The 12,500-nt window shown below is 40.1% G+C and overlaps 1 protein-coding gene across 1 annotated transcript in view; it reads left to right on the forward strand.

Moving 5' to 3' along the window:
- The first annotated feature begins 3,930 nt into the window (after positions 1-3,930).
- LOC138975175 (uncharacterized) overlaps positions 3,931-12,500 on the forward strand; it is a 32,770-nt gene continuing 24,200 nt past the window's right edge. The window contains exons 1-8 of the mRNA XM_070347834.1: positions 3,931-4,107; positions 4,949-5,025; positions 7,023-7,135; positions 8,418-8,648; positions 9,393-9,609; positions 10,064-10,167; positions 10,615-10,730; positions 11,299-11,423. Of these exons, the coding sequence (XP_070203935.1) occupies positions 3,986-4,107; positions 4,949-5,025; positions 7,023-7,135; positions 8,418-8,648; positions 9,393-9,609; positions 10,064-10,167; positions 10,615-10,730; positions 11,299-11,423 (1,105 nt within the window). The 5' untranslated portion in view covers positions 3,931-3,985. The remainder of the gene's footprint in view (positions 4,108-4,948; positions 5,026-7,022; positions 7,136-8,417; positions 8,649-9,392; positions 9,610-10,063; positions 10,168-10,614; positions 10,731-11,298; positions 11,424-12,500) is intronic.

Raw genomic sequence — 12,500 nt, forward strand, 5'->3', positions numbered from 1 at the left:
GTCAAGTAGCTGTCGGACTCACAGAATGAAACTGAACGCAATGCAACGCAGCAAGACCGTATACTCGCAGCATCGTCAGTCCACCGCTCACGGCAAAGGCAGTGAAATTGACAAGAAGAGCGGGGTAGTACGTTGCGCTGAGAACGATAGCACGCTTTTTATATTTAGTCAAGTTTTGACTAAATATTTTAACATCGAGGGGGAATCGAAACGAGGGTCGTGGTGTATGTGCGTGTGTGCGTGCGTGTGTGTGTGTGTGTGTGTAGAGCGATTCAGACTAAACTACTGGACCGATCTTTATGAAATTTGACATGAGAGTTCCTGGGTATGAAATCCCCGAACGTTTTTTTTCATTTTTTTGATAAATGTCTTTGATGACGTCATATCCGGCTTTTCGTGAAAGTTGAGGCGGCACTGTCACGCCCTCATTTTTCAACCAAATTGGTTGACATTTTGGTCAAGTAATCTTCGACGAAGCCCGGGGTTCGGTATTGCATTTCAGCTTGGTGGCTTAAAAATTAATTAATGACTTTGGTCATTAAAAATCGGAAAATTTAAAAAAAAAATAAAAATTTATAAAACGATCCAAATTTACGTTCATCTTATTTTCCATCATTTGCTGATTCCAAAAACATATAAATATGTTATATTCGGATTAAAAACAAGCTCTGAAAATTAAATATATAAAAATTATTATCAAAATTAAATTGTCCAAATCAATTTAAAAACACTTTCATCTTATTCCTTGTCGGTTCCTGATTCCAAAAACATATAGATATGATATGTTTGGATTAAAAACACGCTCAGAAAGTTAAAACAAAGAGAGGTACAGAAAAGCGTGCTATCCTTCTTAGCGCAACTACTACCCCGCTCTTCTTGTCAATTTCACTGCCTTTGCCATGAGCGGTGGACTGACGATGCTACGAGTATACGGTCTTGCTGAAAAATGGCATTGCGTTCACTTTCATTCTGTGAGTTCGACAGCTACTTGACTAAATATTGTATTTTCGCCTTACGCGACTTGTCTGTACCTCTCTTCGTTTTAACTTTCTGAGCGTGTTTTTAATCCAAACATATCATATCTATACGTTTTTGGAATCAGGAACCGACAAGGAATAAGATAAAAGTGTTTTTAAATTGATTTCGACAATTTAATTTTGATAATAATTTTTATATATTTAATTTTCAGAGCTTGTTTTTAATCCAAATATAACATATTTATATGTTTTTGGAATCAGCAAATGATGGAAAATAAGATGAACGTAAATTTGGATCGTTTTATGAAAGAAATAATTTGTTTACAATTTTCAGATTTTTAATGACCAAAGTCATTAATTAATTTTTAAGCCACCACGCTGAAATGCAATACCGAAGTCCGGGCTTTGTCGAACAATACTTGACCAACATTTCAATCAATTTGGTTGAAAAATGAGGGCGTGACAGTGCCGCCTCAACTTTCACGAAAAGCCGGATATGACGTCATCAAAGACATTTATCAAAAAAATGAAAAAAACGTATGGGGATATCATACCCAGGAACTTTCATGTCAAATTTCATAAAGATCGGTCCAGTAGTTTGGTCTGAATCGCTCTACACACACGCACACACACACACACACACACACACACACACATACACCACGACCCTCGTCTCGATTCCCCCTAGGCCCTCGATGTTAAAACATTTAGTCATAACTTGACTAAATGTAAAAAGACAACAACAACAACAACAAAAACAAACAAAAACATGCGGTTATCCAAATAACTACGTATATCCTTCAATTTTATACCCCTTTACTTAGACAAAGAAGGCAAAAGTATGTTTGTTTTCAGTGAATGTGTACTACTGATAAGTAATCTCACCATACTTGCAGGTCACTAGTCATAGAACATACAAGCGATTTTGACACAAATATCATTATCTGGCAACACTGGTCGTTGCTTTTGGTACGCCAGTGTCTAGGTCTCTATGGACGCTAAATTACCTCGTTATCAAGTCAGATCAGCAACCCTTATCCTTGCTCCACTGAAGTATAGTTAATCTCTGTCCTTGGTCTTGAAACAAATATGCTACGAGGAGATAGCTCAGTCGGTAGCGGCGCTGGCTTGAAACCAGTTGTCGCTATTGGCGTGGGGTCGAACCCAACATTCGGCGAGCGATTTCAATTGAATTTTTAACACTTTATTTCCCATTTACTTCATTTGTGTAGCCCTTGGTGTCCGAACATCCCCGTGTACACGCACGCGCACAATACAGATCCAAAGTTCAGAGCGAAATTCACAGGGTTTAGAATCATAAATACACGAGTGCAGGAAAAAGAAAAAGAAAATGGGTAGCGCCGTACTGTCTGGCAGCTCTCTTTCCCAAATGAGAAAGAAACCGGAATTTCCGTGAGGGCAACCTCACAGGACTATATGAAATTGTATCTTTGTCCTTATACTATGTGTTCTCGTGTCCTGTACGCACTAGCAACAAAGCAAAAAAACAAAATGAGTGGAGGGGGGCGGGGGAGAGGGGGTGAAGCATAAACCTTAAAAGAGCGGGTCCCGGGACTCACCAAAAACAAAGACAAAAAGATTAGAAAGTAGAGTAACAGAAGAAGGTGGAGATGGGGAGAGAGATGAAACAAAAGGAGATTGAAAGAGAGATAGAGAAGTTAATAGTACAGGCGATATAGAGAGGGGGGAAAACTTGAAAGGTCAAGAGAAGAAAACAAGTCGCGTAAGGCGAAAATACAATATTTAGTCAAGTAGCTGTCGAACTCACAGAATGAAACTGAACGCAATGCCATTTTTCAGCAAGACCGTATACTCGTAGCATCGTCAGTCCACCGCTCATGGCAAAGGCAGTGCCAGTGAAATTGACAAGAAGAGCGGGGTAGTAGTTGCGCTAAGAAGGATAGCACGCTTTTCTGTACCTCTCTTCGTTTTAACTTTCTGAGCGTGTTTTTAATCCAAACATATCATATCTATATGTTTTTGGAATCAGGAACCGACAAGGAATAAGATGAAAGTGTTTTTAAATTGATTTCGAAAAAATAATTTTGATAATAATTTTTATATATTTAATTTTCAGAGCTTGTTGTTAATCCGAATATAACCATATTTATATGTTTTTGGAATCAGAAAATGATGACGAATAAGATGAACGTAAATTTGGATCGTTTTATAAAAATTTTATTTTTTTTTACAATTTTCAGATTTTTAATGACCAAAGTCATTAATTAATTTTTAAGCCACCAAGCTGAAATGCAATACCGAAGTCCGGGCTTCGTCGAAGATTACTTGACCAAAATTTCAACCAATTTGGTTGAAAAATGAGAGCGTGACAGTGCCGCCTCAACTTTCACGAAAAGCCGGATATGACGTCATCAAAGACATTTATCAAAAAAAAGGAAAAAAACGTCTGGGGATATCATACCCAGGAACTCTCATGTCAAATTTCATAAAGATCGGTCCATTAGTTTAGTCTGAATCGCTCTACACACACACACACACACACACACACAGACACACAGACACACAGACACACGCACATACACCACGACCCTCGTTTCGATTCCCCCTCGATGTTAAAATATTTAGTCAAAACTTGACTAAATATAAAAACAGCACGGTGCGCAGACTCATAGCAATGAGCAAGAAAGGCTGCGAGCTGTTTACCCCATGATACTTTTTGTGTGACTTATTCGTATGCTACTAGTTTGTTTGGTTGTACATGTTTGACATGTTTTCCAAGTTCTTTCCTCTTCTAGTCTTATACTGCAAACTAAGATTTGTATTCTTCTTCGCCTTTTTAAAACAAAAATAGGATAACGTGACCCATTTTCCTAAAAAAAAGAAGAAAGAGGCCTTGTAATCATGCACTCACAGATTCAGTGCATGAGTGGTACGCACTTTAATAAAATATGAACAGCCTGTCTATTCTCATTCCGACAATAAAATATGATCAGCCTGTCTATTCTCATTCCGACAATAAAATTAAAATGGAGTGCCTGAGAGTTGAGATGCTGACTGGTTTATTATTGGTGTTGTGGTCAGTGACGTGTGTGTGGTCAGCCACTGTCCATATCTACGTCAGTCCTTCTGGATCAGATTCTAATGATGGGTAATGTGGAGATCAATTGCATTTGCAGGCATAGACACATACAGAGGCATACGCAATCACACGCTAGCATGCACATACACACGCACACACACACTCAAACACACACACACACACACACACAAAAACACCCACACACACACACACACACACACACACACACACACACGCAAACACACAAACACACACACACACACACACACGCACACACACGCACACACACACACACACACACACACACACACACACACACACACACACACACACACACACACACACACACTCAAACACACTCAAATATTTGTGAGGACAGTGGGAGACAACTGTGTTTCTGTGTATTGTTTATTGCTGAGTAAATCAACAAGCGTGTTTTGAGTAACATAATTATAATGTGATGACGACGACAATGACAATGATTTTGTCGATAATGATAGTAATAACGAAAACCAAATAAAGACACAGACTAAATGATAAACCTTAAGAGATGCTTTAGCTGCTGCTCCTTTTGCTGCTGCTGCTGCTGCTGCTGCTGCTTCTGCTGCTGTTGCTGCTGCTGATGATGATGACGATGACGGTGATGATGATGATGATGCTGATGATGATGATGATGATGATGATGATGATGATGATGATGATGATGATGATGCTGATGATGATGAGGATGATAATGATCACAATAATCATGATGATTTGTTACTGATGATTATTACTCACCATTTTAAAATCATTAACGGTGACGACAAGGACAATGTTCACCTTGGAAATGTCAATGATGATGCATGTGAAAATGATGACAAGGACGATAATTGTGAAGATATACGTTAGTTGTCTTGGCTGTCAACAGACGTTCCAGTTCTCAGCCCGTGAAGACGCTGCACCATGCTGTCACCATGCTTGGGGGCAGAGACATACAGGGCAACTGTGAGTTTCTCACTTTTTTTTCTAAAACAAAAACAAACAAGAAATTCCTCCGAGGTAGGAAAAACACCCCCGTCAAAGGGAAATAACCTTCTCAGTTGGTGGCAGTGACTGAGTGAGAATGGTTATTTCCCTTTGACCATTAAGATGTCCCTCTATAAGTCCTTGTATAATTTTAATCCACCACTAACTCCCTAACCGTGTGTTTGACTGGTCCCAATTTTTGTAAGGACCGTCTCAGGAATGTATAGAACCTGTTCACCAAGTTTGGTGACGATCGGTCCGTTCATTCTTGAAATCTATATGCGAACACAAACAAACAAACAAACACATGGACCGAATCCTATACACACCAATAACTCCCTAACCGTGTGTTTGACTGGTCCCAATTTTTGTAAGGACCGTCTCAGGAATGTATAGAACCTGTTCACCAAGTTTGGTGACGATCGGTCCGTTCATTCTTGAGATCTATATGCGAACACAAACAAACAAACACATGGACCGAATCCTATACACACCCCTATACCGGGGGTATTAAATATCTGTACTCACCAATACAAGGACAGCACATACAATACTAAATCAAATGTTTGCCTATGGAGGCTTCTTCAGGACTAACAAACAAACAAACAAACAAACAAACAAACAAACAAACACAAAGGGAAATAAAAAGCAAAAGCAGCACGGAACGAAAACAGTATGAAAAGATAAAATATACGTTGATGAGACTGATAAAACAAAAATGTTGTACTAACCAAGACAAGGACTGCACAAGTACACCGTCAAATAAACATTTAATTTTTTTTTTCATTTCGCTTAATTTATTTTCGTCTTCATCACTTAATTATAATCCCCTTTGCTGAGAAATTCAGGTCGTTTCCACCCAGTGCATAGCTAGCAGCAACATGAGTCGCGCTACCCAAGTGGGTGCGTGTTTAGATGTTTTCAGCCACCTGCACTAATGGCAGACTGACCGAGGTCTTTTGGGTTATTACTCAGGAAGTATCTTTTTACATTTAGTCAAGTTTTGTGTGTGTGTGTGTGTGTGTGTGTGTGTGTGTGTGTGTGTGTGTCTGTGTAGACCGATTCAGAGTAAACTGCTGGACCGATCTTTATGACATTTTTCATTAGAGTTCCTGGGTATGATATCCCCAGACATTTTTTTTCATTTTTTCGATAAATGTCTTTGATGACGTCATATCCGGCATTTTGTAAAAGTTGAGGCGGCACTGTCACACCCTCATTTTTCAATAAAATTGATTGAAATTTTGGCCCAGCAATCTTCGACAAAGGCCGGACTTTGGTATTGCATTTCAGCTTGGAGGTTTAAAAATTCATTGATGACTTTGGTCATTAAAAATCTGAAAATTGAAATTAAAATAATTTTTTTATAAAACGATCCAAAATTACGTTTTTCGTATTCTTCATCATTTTCTGATTCCAAAAACATATAAATATGTTATATTCGGATTAAAAACAAGCTCTGCAAATTAAAAATATAAAAATTATGATTAAAATTAAATTTCCGAAATCGACTTTTAATCGAAATTAAAATAATTTTTTTATAAAACGATCCAAAATTACGTTTTTCGTATTCTTCGTCATTTTCTGATTCCAAAAACATATAGATATGATATGTTTGGATTAAAAACACGTTCAGAGAGTTAAAAAGAATAGAGATATAGTAAAGCGTGCTATCCTCCTCAGCGCAACCGCTACCGCGCTTTTCTGGATTGTTAATTTCACTGCCTTTGCCACGAGCGGTTGACAGACGATGCTACGAGTGTACGGTCTTGCGGAAATAATGCAATGCGTTCAGTTTCATTCTGTGAGTTCGACTGAGCTTGACTAAATGTATTTTCGCCTTACGCGACTTGTTCTTTTTTTACCTCAGTTGCATGCAGGCTGCTTCAACGCTGAGTTGTTTTGCCTTTGTGTTTTTTTTTCTTTTGTTTTTTGTAATACTTTGTTTTATTATACTTACTAACATTTTGATCCAGCGGTGTTCGTGGAGTTGATGCAAGGTTACCATGACCTGTCCTCCACCTTGCATATCCAGTCTACCAGTGGTACCGTCGTCTTCAGAGCATACCAGGGACAGGAAGTGCATGTGGTGAGTTTGATGTAGTTAATTATAATGCAAGATGTTATCACGTGTATGTAGTTCGTGCGTGCTTCTTTTAGGATCACAACTATAAATGTATAGCTTGTTGTTAATTCTAAATATGATCACTGAAAAAAAACCTCACTCAACAACACAGATTAAACTAATTATAATTTTAAATACTCCACGTAAAATAAGACTGCGAATCAAAACAGCAAGAAAGGTTAGTTATTAGAAAGTTTAGCCATACACATAAAGAAACATTTTCGTCGTCGTACGTGAACCTAGTCGTCTTTGAAATTAATGCAGTTGCATAGACATAGCGAGTATAAAGAAATATTCAAATTATGCACAAAAAAGAAGACTAGGCATCGATAGCCCAGAGTTTCAAAATTGTCTCTCTGTTTTAGATTTAATTGACAATTTGAATTTGGAAAGTAAGCAGTCTCTCAATTTGCTTGGGATTTCACTGACAAGACAGACAAAGTCCAACTTGAAGACACCACTATAAGCCGTAAGCTTCTTGTTGTTTTCATTTTATGAGAATGTAAATTTCATGAACATGTAAAACATGAATGAAACATTGTTTAAACCAATGTCCAACAAGATAACAATAAAAATGTACTTACCAGAAAACAGCAACATGAACAAATGTGACCCTCGACCACGGAATGAGTCGCATGTCACCTAACGCGGTTCTGCGCTAGGCATAATATATTAAGTCCGGGGGACTATCTAGTCACAGTGTGAGGGTCACCTTAGTCACAGGCTTATAACTCGAAAAGTGTTCACTCTTTTCTAAAACGGTTTCCACCACTGGATAGAGCATAAAAAACTCTTTACGAAAATGTAAAAATATGAAAATCAGGGTGACATGCGACTTATTCCGTGGTGGAGGGTCACAAATAAACACGAAATAGTGTCGACTTTCGTCTTCATCAGCAAAACCAAAAACAAGAAGCGTAAAAGAAGAGAAGACAGAGACAGACAATGAAGAGAATGAGCACAGAAGCAGACAGACAGAGTGTCACGTGACCTAACCTAAAGAACAACACAATCTAACGCCTAAGTCCCACTGTGACGAATTTTGATGGCGAACTACAACGATTTGGGGTTCGTGGAGAAAATCGCCGAGGTCGTTGTGGTTCTTTTTACTTCGTTCTTGTTCGGCCGATTTGTCGCAATCATTCGTGGCAATTATCGTTGTGGCAAAATCGTGGTAACTCGTTGTGGTTCGCCAACATATTCGTGATAGTGGGGCCCAGGCTTAACGTCCCTGTTGACGTTGCAGACAGGAGGCCGGCGGCTGGACAGTGGTCTATTCCGTCCCGTGCAAGAGGACGCCGTGAGACAGACGCTGCCCCAGGCTGCCCGCACTAAGGTTCTGGAGTTTGACCTGGCGGCCCATGGCGTCACGGACCTCGGCAACCTCACCAAGTTTGGCTTTCAGATCAGCTGGACCGCTCCTCTCGAGGTCTTCATCAATGGCAAGGCGTTAAGGCTGGCAGAGTGGCCCAACAATGTGAGTCACCAAGTAACCGACTAACTGCCGGGCTGACTCGCTGGCTGGCTAACTGACTGACTGACTGACTGACTGAATGAATGACCTACTGACTGAATGAATGAATGACTGTCCGACTGACAGACTGACTGACTGACTAAATGAATGACTAATTAACCATGCAACTATCTCAGTGACGGAATGAGACAAGGGAAACTAAATGACCCACAATCTCACGACTTTTACTATACAACCAGTCGACATAATTATACCTCTCACCGTCTACACAGGTCGTTAGTTATTGTGTTTATTTTGTATACGGCTATCCAGGACTGATGCAATGTTGTTCCCTTTGTCAGTTTACATTGCAATGTTGTTCCCTTTGTCAGTTTACATTGCAATAGCCATGCTTGAAGCTGGATTCGTTTGGGTCAATCACAGTAAAGATGTAAAGGTCAAGGTAGTCCCATGACTATGTGTGGTCGTCGGGGAATCAGATGCTAGAGCTCTCACCTGCTGTCGGGCCAGCTTTAAGCCGATCCTCAATTGAGATCGAAGTCGACTTCGCGGAGACTTCACGAAGTCTTTTTTACCGAAAACTCAGCGCTAAAGCTCCGTGCTTCCAGCTTCGCAAACATACTTCGCGTAGTCGACTTCGCCCAATAATTATTAAGAACAGTCTTCCTTAAATCGGTGCCCACTCCTCTCCCTCGCAGAAGGTTCTGAAAAGCTCATGTCTTTTCACATGTGTTTGTGCCCACCTAGAACTTCATCAACATCAACAAGGTCACCACCCGCTCCGGTCGATGGTTCTTCTATGACGCAGGGGGTAGGGACATTCACTGGGCGAGAGAGACGGAGCCGTGGGCCTATGGCTATTTCTACTACAGCTACTGCGACCTGGCTGAGCCCATCGAGCTCGTCAACACCGGAGCGCACATGATTGCATTGAAGGAGCACCCGCAATACGGCATTAACGTCGGTGAGGAGCTTGTTCTTGTTTTTTTTGGATTAAACAAGATTGTGATTGCACATACTGTACCATATTGCTGCCCTACATGCCAACAAGCATACTGGGCAGTATAACCAAACGTTACTGTACCATATGCCATACATTTGCCTAAATCCGGAGCCTAGCTTCGATAAACCCCAGCATTAACGTCGATAAGGGGTTTGTTGTTGTTTGTGTTTAATGGATTAGATAAGCTTCTTATTGCACATACTCTACCATGTGTACGTGCGTGCGCGTATTAAATTGTATGTGTCTCTGTCTGTGTGTGTGTCTGTCCGTCTGTCGGTCGATCGGTCGGCTTCTCAGTCGGTCGGTCGGTCCGTCGGTCGGTCGGTTTATATCTACATATGTGTTTCATACTTAAATATCATTGACATGATAACAACAAGGAGCAATTATTGTTCAATCTTCTACTGGCATTCAGGTCATTACGACCCTTCAAAACGGACACCCGGTGGTCAAGCAGGCTTCGTTGACCAGGGTGGCTACTTCAGAGTGGTCAACATGCTGTGTGAGCTTGACCAGCCGGTGAGGGCAGTATAGTTGTATTGTGAAGACACAGGTTTTAGGGAGAGTTTAAGATCGCTGCCTATCCTTCAAGAGTTTAGGCGACAGCATTAACAACAGTTCCATTAAACCGTCTGCATTCCGCATTCCGTATGCTCTCACCTTTTCTGTGTTATCTGTTGCTTTGTCTGTTTTTTTGATTTTTTTCAAATGTGAGCATTACCTTTGATGATAAAGGCAGAGAACCCTTGACTTAAGGCTGAGTTTTGTTAAAAGATCGAATATGTCATTTAGGCCCAAACTGGGGAAACGGTATCCAGGGGAGGCAATCATCTTGCTGCTAATTCGAAGGGCAGTATACAGCGGTTGTTTCCCTTGTCATAGTATTATGTGTTTGTATTAGAGTACATAATATATACTGTGGCAGTCAAGTGACTAACTGTGGCATTCAATGTGAATTTCTCTCAGGGAGAATACTACGTGGACAGGACGAGACAGATGTTGTACCTTTGGCCCAACACACACGACCACACACTGAAATCATCCGATATTGTCTACGCTTCCATGATTGACAACTGTTTCGAGTAAGCCAAGTGTGATAGTGATGGCTGAACAAATTAGTTATTGGCAAAATCCTTTTTGTGTTAAATACTCGGCTCACCCTCGCAGAATCGATCTGGTTGGGATAAGGCCATCCTTCCACACATACCCACAATCAACAGTGCACAGAGTGGGGATTTTTGTGTGGATTAATCAACTTCCTAAAATGCCACGCAGTCGCTAAAAAAATAAATCATCAATAAATTCCGATTCTGCACTGTAAGAATGTTTATTTCTGGTTTGTATCTGAAAGGAGGAACATGTAAAAGCCTAGGCAAAGACAGTGGACAGAACTGTTTTCACGGTGAGGACAGTCTGAGCCTCAAAAGTAATGTGTTGGTGTTGAAACCTAGCATTAAGAAATGTCTTTGCTCATGCGAAGCACAAATATTGTCCTTATCAGATTATTAAAAATGAAATGAAAAAAAACAATCCAATGAACTAAAATTGGGGGTCTTTATTTGCTTTTCGTTTACCTATCACGACTAGAGCATTAATCGTAACGTGTGTGCTAACAAAGATATGATCAACAAAAAGCAACTGTGGTTCCAGAATCGACAGTCAGGCCAAGCATGTTCACTTTGAAGACTTTTCACTGGAAGGCTGTCGTCACAATGGGTTCGAGCTGAACGATGCCCGAAACGTCACCTTGAAAAACCTGGAAATTAAAAACACAGGTGAGTTTTCAAACGCATTTGTTTTCACACACACACACGCATGCACGTCACCATGCACGCACATATCAACCCACATCTACTCGTGCACGCACGCTCTGCAGCGACACTCAAACATATACATTAATAGGTAACATGCGCCTTGAGTCGCCTTGTGTGGTGAGATACGTGCGCGATATAAATCCTCGTAAATAAATAAAATAAAATAAATAAAATATACAACAACAGTTTTGATTCAAGTTATGCAGATTGGCGAGAAAAGGTCAAGAGTAAAACATTCGAGGCACACAAACGACACATATCGCCGGCTTGTTTTTTGTTTTTACACCCCCGATATAGGGGTGTGTATAGGTTTCACTCGATGTGTTTGTGTGTTTGTGGCGGTGTTTGTGTTCGCAAGTAGATCTCAAGAATGAACGGACCGATCGTCACCAAACTTGGTGAACAGGTTCTATACATTCCTGAGACGGTCCTTACAAAAATTGGGACCAGTCAAACACACGGTTAGGGAGTTATTGGTGGATTAAAATTATACAACGACTTATAGACGGACACCCCCGTTGGTCGAAGGGAAATAACCATTCTCACTGCCACCAACTGAGAAGGTTATTTCCCTTGACGGGGGTGTTTTTCCTATCAGAGGAATTTCTTGTTTTTAATGTCTTCGACTTTTGGGGTTTCTTCTAATTTATGGAACATTATTTAAATCTTGAAAACAAAACATTTATAAATGTTCGACTCAAGAGTCTTCAAATTGAACGAACAACCAAAATTTACTTGAACAGTAATGCAAGGTTGGGGAACAAATCAGAATATGAGATGAAAACTTGGCCTCAGTGTGCAAGTTTTAGTGGTAATCTCTCAAAGTGCGACAAACGTGAGCAAAAACATTGGCGTATTTTTCAAACATTATTTTTGAGTACATTTCTTCTTGTATTTGTTTTTGTTTGAGTGCATTTTTTATTGTTTACCTATTGTTTTCTTTCCAGTGCATATTGTCTCGTATTTTTTCTTTCCAGTACCTTTTGTCTCGTAATGTTTCTTTCCAGTGCATTTTGTCTCTTTTTTTTTCCAGTGCAT

Source organism: Littorina saxatilis, linkage group LG9 (assembly GCF_037325665.1).
Source record: "Littorina saxatilis isolate snail1 linkage group LG9, US_GU_Lsax_2.0, whole genome shotgun sequence".
NCBI lineage: Eukaryota > Metazoa > Mollusca > Gastropoda > Littorinimorpha > Littorinidae > Littorina > Littorina saxatilis.